Below are 9,970 nucleotides of genomic sequence, written 5' to 3'. Positions count from 1 at the left end.
ATCCCTAGCTTGTTTAGGCTCCTAGTTTATCTCTAAACATGAAAATAAACGCCTTAAGAGAACATTAATTCTCATGGGCACTGCCTTTAATCCTCCACTCTTGCGAACCACATCATGTTTTTTTCTTGTTATTTTGGTTTTGACAGGGTCTCACTGTATAGCCCTAGGTGGCCTGGAACTCCAAGTGCTGGGAGCGCTGGGATTGATTACAGGACTGTGCTACCATGCCAGGTCTTTACATTTCACGTAGTAAGTCAAACTCAAAAGTTCCATCAAGTACTATTATTCACCATGGAACTCTGGTATTTTAGCCCTCAGTCAGGACAGCCTAGATTCTTAAACGTTCCCACAGCTGTATATGTGCCTAAATTCATACCCAGTCCAATGGACACTGCAGGGCTTGATTGTGCAGGTCCCTCCTTGGGTCCTCTTCATGGAGAGTTTTGGTGTTTCTCCTTAACTGTCATAACTCCGCAGCTGCGGGGAAAGCTGCACACCCACCAGGGCGGCACACAGCCACCTAGCGGGAAGGCGGTGACGTCACGGCTAGAAGGCACTGACCTGCTTTCAGACTTCGGGACCCGGGAGTCCTGGAGGGCAGGGGGCGGGGTGCTTCGGTTCCACCGGCCGGAGCCCAGTGTGGCTCTGAGGGGACGGGGAGGTCGGCCCAAGCAGCTTGCCCGAGGGTCAGCACCTCGACCCGAGTAACACCCGCGGGGCGGAGAAGAAAGCCAGTGGGTGTGCTGGGGGGGGGGGGTGGCCAAACTTCCTGTCCCGCTCGGGAGCTGCTTCCGGCGGGAGCCGGAAGACGCCGTGTGTGGACGGAATTCGGGACTGACTGCCGGACGGCCAGCTGCCCTGGACTGGAAGGTGAGCCCCGGGCTGGGACTGGCCACAGCGCTTAGCTAGGTGGTTCCGGAGAGAAAGGAACCCACGGCCGGGTTTGGGGTTCTGCAGCCGAGTTCGCCCCTAAGGGTACAAGGAAGCCCCCCCACTTCAGCTCCCCCCCCCCCCCGGCGTCTGGCGGGCTGCGAGCGACCGGTCCGACACCCCGCGGCTTCGGCCCTACGCCTCCCAGGATCTGGGGCGCGCTGTCTTTGCTCCTCGGCTTGTTTTTGCGGGCGGGTGCTTGGAAGCCAATTGCACCCAAAAACCCGGAGTCAGCGAGTCCCCTGGGCGGAGGCGCCGGACTGCACCCGCAGCCGGGCCTGTCCGCGGACCTTCGGGCCTTCCTTGCACCGAGGCCTTTGTGCTGGCGGGAAGGCTGGCCAGCAGTGCCCGGCCGGCGTTTCACCCAGAGCGACCGCTTCCCTTTCCGGCGTCCCCTCACTCCCTGGGTCTGGAAGGGGGACGCCTGAAGACCAGGGCTGGACGTCTGGCATCTCCTCTACCTGACACTTCAGGCCCGTGTGTGGGCAGCGAGTGCTGGTAGCCTGGCTGTGTTTTGCTCATTGAATTTCGTCCTCTGAAGTTTCTCAGAAGAAGATCCAATTAGTTTATTAAACTTTATCCCCCTTGCGCATGAGGCTCTGAAATGTACTTAGGTACCATTTAGGAGTTAAATATTGAGATGGGATTCAGAGTTCATACTTTTACGTTGGCACAGGGGCCAGTGTAAAATATGCAAAGAGAAGAAAAAATATTTTGAAGACGGACAATTCTTGGTGTTTTTGGCCCCGAGAAATTACACTTTGTGTTATCGTAGTGTATAGCAGAATACAGGGCAACCGAGCATCAGAAGATGTAGATTTTTATTTAAGTCTTGATCTCGTAGGTGTCAAATTTGGAGAAAATTTTGCAATTTCTAGTTTTTGGGGGGAGTGTATTAGTGTAGAGGTTTGACCATTATTCTGCGACGCTAAACTTTGAGTATGAGGGATGACAAACATTCTTGTATTTTTTTTTTCTTTTCTTTTTTTGGTTTTTTTTGAGACAGGGTTTCTATGTGGTTTTGGAGCCTGTCCTGGAACTAGCTCTTGTAGACCAGGCTGGTCTCGAACTCACAGAGATCCGCCTGCCTCTGCCTCCCAAGTGCTGGGATTAAAGGCGTGCGCCACCACCGCCCGGCCATTCTTGTATTTTGAGGGGAAAATGAGTGTTTGGGTAAAAGATAGATTGCAAGGAGTATTTTTATTTTAGTTTTGGATTTTCGAGACAGGGTTTCTCTGTGTAATTCCTACTCTCCTGGAACTTGCTCTGTAGACCAGTCGAGCCTCAAATGCACAGAGATTGCTTGCCTCTGCCTCCCGAGTGCTGGCATTAAAGGCATGTGCCACCTCTGCCCTGAGGAAAGGGAAACTTTTAAAGGCAAGGTAACCTGTTAGAAGCCTATATTAATAGTGTAGTTGAAAGATACCGAGAAATCTAAACTGTATCACAAGAGGAGTAAATGATTTGGGGAATTCATTAATGGCTGGGATTATTTAAATATGAAGAATGAGAGAGACTGCTAGATAGAATTTGCAGCCAAGTGGGAAGAAGATTGGGCAATAAATAAAAGGGTTGATTCAAGAAGAACAGGTTTGGTAGGGAGGTGATAATCTGGGTTTGCATGTGGTTTGGTTTGAATCGCTGCTGGATATATATGTGGAATTACTCAGCAAGTAACTGATAGTGAAGGTTTGGAAGTCAGAAGAAAAGTCCAGAGTAGAGGGGCAGGGAATTGGGTGTCTTTCGTCATGTTTCTTATCCTATGAATGTTTAGCCATTGCTTCTTACGTGCTCACAGGGAAACTTGTATGGGGCCTTTCAAACGCCTAGTAATGAGTACTTTAGAAGTGGCTGGTGACTTCAGGGTTTCTTTTGGGAAAATGTAAAATTAGCCAAGCATGGTGGTACACACCTTTAATCTTAGTACTGGGAGATCTAAGCAGATGGGACCAGAAGTTGAAGGCCAGCCTCAGATATAGAGAGTTCCAGAACAGCCAGGGCTATGCAAGAGCTTGTCTGAACCCCCCCCCCAAAAAAAACACACTCCCACAAACAAAACTGATTGTGTATGTGATTGCACAACTATGGGTATACTAAAGACAGTTGAATTGTACTTTCCAAAGTGGGTGAGAGTGGGATCTGCAAAGTTCAGAGCGGCAGTTAGGAGCACTGTTGCTCTGTGGAGGGCCTGGATCTAGTTAGTTCCCAGTACCCCGCATGGCGATTCACAACCGAGCACCCAGCACCCTCTGCCTCCACGGGTACTACATATGTGTGGTGTGCAGACAACATGTGGGCAAAACACCCATGCACAATAAATAAAAACTAAAAATCTTACAAAATGGGGAACATTTATGTTGACTGAAAGTTTGTAACAAGGGCTCACTGTGTGTGTAGCCTTGCCTTGCCCAGAACTCACTGTGTAGACCAGGCTGGCCTCAGACTCCTAGAGATACGCTTTTCTCTGCTTCCAGAGTGCCGAATTAAAGTGTGTGCCACTGTGTCCTGCCCCAAACTTGTTTTTTGGAAAGATTTGCATTGCAAGAAAAAGTTTCCATTGCAGCTTTTGAAGTGGTTAACTAAGTAATGGACTTGGAACTAGCAGCAGGCCTAGCTTACGTGTTTGCCCTCGTACTGCTGGCCAGTTAGGTGCTTAGTAAGGTCTGTGTTAATGCAGTCCACATAGAACACTTGACGAACCGCTGTGCTCTTGAGCGGATTGTTTTCTTTTCATTCTGAGATATGATCTTGCTGTGTAGCCGAAAGCTCCCTAGTCTCTTGCTTCAGTTTCCCCATTTCTGAGATTACAGATGCCTGCCTCCACCCCTCGCTCTTGCAAAGATTCCTGGGGCTTCAGCCTTTTCTAGTGTATTCTACTTTATTTGTTCATTAAGTGCCTATACAAGCCAGAAATTTTGGCACCAGGATTGTATGGCTGTATTCAGTTACAATATGCATATTGCAGTTGTTCCTTGTTTTCAAAGACTATTAAAACGAAACCACTAAAATAAAAAGACACAGTAGGTAACCCCTAAGGGTGTGTGATGTCTTAGTGATTCTGCAAGTCAAGAATCTCAAAATTGGATGCACTTTAGTAATAATCTGGACAAACATCTGGTAATTTCTTGGCTTGTTATGTGAACTGAAATTGGGGAAGAGGAATTGCTAAGCCCTCGAAATTTAAGATCAGACTTAGATGTAATCACTTCCTATTTGTGCCAACTCTTCATACCAGCTTGCTTATACAGCTTAATAACTTGATCAACCTTGGCTTCCTCCTCTCATGAAGATGAGTGGATTAACCATATTAAGCTATTGTAGTGCTAGAGGAAGAAAAATGTATGTAGAAAGAAAAGTTGGGCATTTATGATACTTTGCTTTATGTGATAAGTAAAAGGAATATTTCATATATATTTTGTAAACTGGACTGCAGGCTGCTGTTAACATCAACAAAGCTTTAATTCCAGTATTTCTCCTAAGAATTAGATGTATTTATGTGTGTGCACACATGTGGGGTCAGAGGACAACATGTAAGTCTTAGTTCTAGCACATGGGTCCTGGGGGTTGAATTGAAGTTGTCAGAATGGTGGCTACCTTCACAAATGAGCCATCTTACAGGCCCTAATTTCAGGACTTCTTCTTGTTGTTTTTCTTTTTCTTTTTCTTTTTTTTTTTTTTTGAGACAGGGTTTCTCTGTGGCTTTGGAGCCTGTCCTGGAACTAGCTCTTGTAGACCAGGCTGGTCTCGAACTCACAGAGATCCGCCTGCCTCTGCCTCCCGAGTGCTGGGATTAAAGGCGTGCGCCACCATCGCCCGGCCTTGTTGTTTTTCAAGACAGGGTTTCTCTGTGTAGTCCTGAACTTGCTCTGTAGTCCAGGCTGGTCTCGAACTTAGAGATCTGTCTGCCTCTGCCTCCTGAGTGCTAGGATTAAAGGCATGTACCACCATTGCCTGGCTTCCAGTATTTCTTAATGTCTGTCTTAGTCTGACTTTCCAGTCTGCCCTGGTGTTAATGGAAAGCTTCCATCCTAGGTACATTTTTTTTTTTTAACCATCTTTATGGATAGCAGTACTCCCACTTTTATCAGCAGTCACACCAAACTAAGTGAATTCATGTGCCAGAGCACTGGGGTGGAGGGAACTTAAGCACTGAGAGAATTTTCAGCTTGGGGTCTAGCAAGGTCTGCAGTGGTGACCAGGGAAGGAGGGGAGCTGAGAGAGAGGGAGAGTGAAAACAGATGTGCTCTGTCTCTGGGAAGTACAGAACTGCCCAGGCCACCCTGTTGTTGTGGCTGTGCTGGAGAGTGCACTCAGCACCATCACACACTTCTGAGAAAGAGTATATCCCAGCTGGTGGTGAATCTGCTGTGGAGTCCAGGTGTGCACCACCATGCCCCCCCCCCCCCCCCCGCAGGCTTGTGTTTTAAATGATCAGCATAATCACCTTGGAGAGCCCAGAAAAGTGAAGCCCACTGACCTGTTACACAAGGTAACACTGCTGGGTCTGTGTGACTTTCTTTTTACTTTTTCTTATGCATGATGTAATTAGTGTTGAAATGAAAAAGAGATTTGTAATCAATTTTCTTTGTTGCGTGGGCTTCACAATCTGTGTGTGTGTGGTGTTGTGACTCAAACCCAGGTATTTGCACGTTAGGCAAATGTTCTACCACTGAACTACATTCCCAACCAAAATTGTATTTTGAAGTACCAGTACCATATTTAATTAACCATACCCTGTATTATGTAAATGTGTTCAGGTTTTCTAAAAGGTAATCGTGTGTTGCTTCCTGGTTTCTGCTTTTTATTTTTGACAAACATCTTTTGGAATATAGCTTTTCCATATTGAAGACCTTTTTTAAAAAATATTTATTTATTTATTATGTATACGATATTCTGTCTGTGTGTATGCCTGCAGGCCAGAAGAGGGCACCAGACCCCATTACAGATGGTTGTGAGCCACCATGTGGTTGCTGGGAATTGAACTCAGGACCTTTGGAAGAGCAGGCAATGCTCTTAACCACTGAGCCATCTCTCCAGCCCCTTGAAGACCTTTTTATAGCGAGGTGTGGTGATAGCTGTTACCTGAGCACTCAGGAGGAAGAGGTTGGAGAATTTGTTGACAGTTGGAGTCCAACCTGGTTCATATGTGAATTTTAGACCAGTCATGCCTATATACCAAGATTCTGTCTTTAAAAAAAGAAAAAAAAAAAAACCTTTCACTAGAAGGAGAAACTTTGTGGGAACTGAAGATATGGCTCAGTGGTTAGGAACACTTGCCATGCTGCATGGTGGCGCACACCTTTAATCCCAGCATCAGAGGCAGAGGCAGGTGAATATTGAGTTTGAAGCCAGCCTGGTCTACAGAGCAAGTTCCAGGACAGCTAGGGCTACACAGAGAACCCCTGTCTCAACAAACAAAACAAACAAAAAAGAACACTTGCTATTGTTGCAGCGAGTTTGATTCCTAGCATCCACACAGGGCTCTGATACCTCCTCTTGGACTCTGTGGACACTTGGAAACACAGCGAGATACACAATGAGATACGTGTACCTGAAATAAAAATAAGAACTTAAAAAGTAGAAAGTTTATCAAAACAATGCTTTTATAGGTTTTGATACTTATTGGACTTGTTCTGTTTAAAACAAATGTTATAGGCTGAATTCTTTGATTTTTTTTTTTAGATATAAAGGCATATGTTTATTTAGTTACATGTTCCTGCTGCTCTTAATGCTGTGTCTCTTTTTTACCCTATTTTAGGTTAAATTGGTTACCAACCTAGCTCAGCATCTTACAGAAAAACCATGTTTCTTAATGGGCTATGAGTATAACAGGAAGGTGTCATTGACTCTGAATTAGATTGAACCTGTGCCCTGAACAACCACAGGATTTCAGAAGCTGAATCAATGTTATCAGATGAGTTAGAGTCCAAACCAGAGGTGAGCCCACTTAGCTGTTTTCTTTGGTGGGTTTTCAGAGTTTATGCGTAGCCCATTGTTCAGGAAACAACTTCTCTAGTGACTTAATAGTAAATATTTTTGATTTTGTGAGCCAAATGACTTTTACTGCAACTCTTAGTTTGCAATTTTTCTGTTACTAAATGTTTTCTTCAAGATTTTACTGTTCTGTTTCTATCTTTTGTGGATTTTTTACATTTGCTGTTTAAGTATTTAACGAAATACTAAAGTGCTTGCTTATATAATAAAATATTTTATATCCCTAAAATGAATTTATATTATATAGTTGTGGTGTATATGTGTGTGTATTATTTACATAAATTGTTAATCTTACATATACATGAAAATATTTTCTTTCTGAACATTATTGGGAGATTTAAGCATTTTATAATTTCATTTATTTTCCCACCTTAATTTTAGTAAATCTGTGTTCCATAATAGGAAAGTCACCAAATTTGAAATAATTACTTAATTTTGAAGACTAGAACTTCTAACTAGTTATGGCTCTTAGACAAGTCAGTGTTTTCAGATTGATTCCTCATTTGTAAAATACATGTTCACCTAGGAATTTAATACAAGGATTAAATATACCACTACCCAGGAAAATGCTTTGTAAGATGTAATCAATACAGTGCAGTTGATTTAAAAATTTAAAAAGCTCATTTTAAAATACACTTTCATAATTTGATAACTTAATTACATCTATCAGCCATTCTGTAGAACACACACCTTGAGGTGTGGTTACTCTAGTTTTTCTGTGTATGTGACTGAGACCAGGAACAAGACTGAATTATATCATCATTTGTTTGATGAACTTGAAAGTTGAGATTCATTCCTAGCATCCTGTTTCTCAACGTTGCTTCTTTTCCTCTCCAGCTCCTGGTTCAGTTTGTTCAGAATACCTCCATCCCCCTGGGACAAGGGCTAGTAGAATCAGAAGCTAAAGATATTACTTGCTTATCCCTCCTTCCAGTGACCGAGGCCTCAGAATGCAGTCGGCTAATGTTACCAGGTAAAATATGTTCACTACAATAGGACAAAGAAGTCTTAAGAGTTTAGCCTACTCTGTGGCAAGAGTAGAATGGATAATTTGATTTTTGAAAGTAAAATTTAAGAGTCATGGGGAAAAGCAGCCATGGAAGTCATACATGCCTGAGTAATTTTAACATAGGATAAGGATGTGTGGGAGACAGAAAGGCCAGTGCAGTGCCTGGGATCAAGCAAGAGGCCTGAGAGGAGAGCAGAACGGCAGCTTAGAGTTAGTGCATATCAGCATAGCTAGGAGGCATGGGACCCAGGGAAATCAGTGTGTTAAAGGCCCCTGGGAGGCCAAGGAGACAAGACTAAAAGGTGGCCTTAAATAATACTGGCAGAGAAAGGGTGAGAAACCAGGCTGCAGGGATAGAGGTAACAGTATAAAGTGTGGTCTAAGTGAGGGAATGCTTATCAAGTTTTGGTTTGGGGGGTTTGTTTGTTTTGTATTTGAGATGGGCTGACTGCCTGGAACTCAGTCATCTACCTGCTTCTGCCTCCACTGGGATTAAAGGCTGTGTTCTACATTGACCTGTATAATATTTTAAAGGGCTTTCTTTTCTTTCTTCCTTTTTCCCTTCCTTCCCTCCCTCCCTCCTTCCTTTTTCTTTTTTTTTTCTTTTCTCCCTCCCTTCATCCCTCCCTCCCTTCATCCCTCCCTTTCTCCCTCCCTCTCTCAAATCTAAATTGTTTGAGAACTGTTTAGAATGTTAATACTAATCAGGGGGAGGGCAGTGTCAGCCTGTTGATGACAGTTGTTTGTTAAAATTCTGATTACTTCTTCTAGTGATGGTCTATGAAGACTTTAAGGTCTTCTAAGATTCAGGAAAAACAGACATATATAAATTATAAACATCCAGGTTTCCCCACCCTGGGCTGGAGAGATGGTTAGGAGTGCTTGCTGTGCAAGCATGAGAACTGAAGCCTGAATCCCCACAGAACAAAAGGGAACTGGCCACCAAGCCTGGTGACCTGGCTCGATCCCTGGAACCCACACAAGAGAGAACTGACTCCTGAAAGTTGTCGTCTGCCTTCCACATTTGCAGCATAGCATGAACATATAAGCACGCGCTCTAGTAACTGTAACAAAGAAAAAATAATCTGGCCGGGCAGTGGTGGAACACAACTTTAATCCCAGCACTCATGAGGAAGGTGAACTCTGTGAGTTTGAGGCCAGCCTGGTCTACATCTACAGAGTAAATTCCAGGACAGCCGGAGCTACACAAAGAAACTAAAAAGAAAAAAAAAATCTGTAGCTCTGGCTGCAAAGATCTGATACACAGTTTTGTTGAGAGGAGGTCTTACTGCTTAGACCAGGCTGGCCTTGAACTCAGAGGTCTACCTGTTTTTGCTTCCCCATGCTAGGATTAAAGTGTGAGCCAACACACATGGCTTAATCCCCTCTTGTGGGCTCTATTCATGAATAGACATGCATACCCACACAAGTTTGCACTGATGGGGAATCTTTAAGAGGTGGGAGCAAGTTAGGGAATTAAACTAGAAACAAAAAGTCCGTACTCTGTTGGAATGATTATGGCTAAAGAGAGCAAACATTGGTAAGAATGTGGAGAAAAGGGAACCTTGTACACTGTTAAATTATGGAAAATGTATGGAAATTCCTCAAAAGCTGTCAGATGTGTCAGCAATTCCACTTGTGTGTATATCTCCAAAGGAGTTGAAATCAAGTAAATCAAATGTTAAATGCATGTACCATGACGTATGCTTGGAGGTCAGAAGACAACTTGTGGGAGTCGGTTCTCTTCTCCCGCCTTACTGACCCCAGGGATTGAACTCAGGTCATCAGGCTTTGTGACAAGCGGCTTTACCCACACCTGTTCTCAGCCACACTGTTGGCCCTCATGTTTTCTGTTATGAGATATGGCGACTACAGAAAGGTATAAAGCCACATTAATACAGCTTGAGGGATAAATATAAGGAACTGTCCGTATGCGGACCTCCCCAAACAAGAACATCATCCAAGCTCTCCATAGGCCTGCTCCCTTGATACAGAAACTTCCCTTCTTTTTTTTTTTTTTTTTTTTTTTTGTTGTTG

At 44.0% G+C, this 9,970-nt stretch overlaps 1 protein-coding gene across 3 annotated transcripts in view; it reads left to right on the top strand.

Annotated features, from left to right (window-relative positions):
- The first annotated feature begins 563 nt into the window (after positions 1–563).
- Positions 564–9,970, top strand: part of Znf410 (zinc finger protein 410) — a 30,706-nt gene continuing 21,299 nt past the window's right edge. For 2 of the 3 annotated variants that reach the window (XM_075947881.1, XM_075947880.1), the window contains exons 1-3: positions 745–870; positions 6,689–6,867; positions 7,762–7,897. In XM_075947881.1, coding sequence (XP_075803996.1) covers positions 6,835–6,867; positions 7,762–7,897 — 169 coding nt within the window. In that variant the 5' untranslated portion in view covers positions 745–870; positions 6,689–6,834. Of the gene's footprint in view, positions 871–6,688; positions 6,868–7,761; positions 7,898–9,970 lie in introns of all 3 variants that reach the window. The other variant, XM_075947879.1, reaches the window with a different exon arrangement.

The sequence above is a fragment of the Microtus pennsylvanicus genome, chromosome 14 (genome assembly GCF_037038515.1).
Source record: "Microtus pennsylvanicus isolate mMicPen1 chromosome 14, mMicPen1.hap1, whole genome shotgun sequence".
Lineage (NCBI taxonomy): Eukaryota > Metazoa > Chordata > Mammalia > Rodentia > Cricetidae > Microtus > Microtus pennsylvanicus.
Note: the sequence above shows the minus strand (reverse complement) of the source record. Positions and strands in the feature narration are given on the sequence as shown.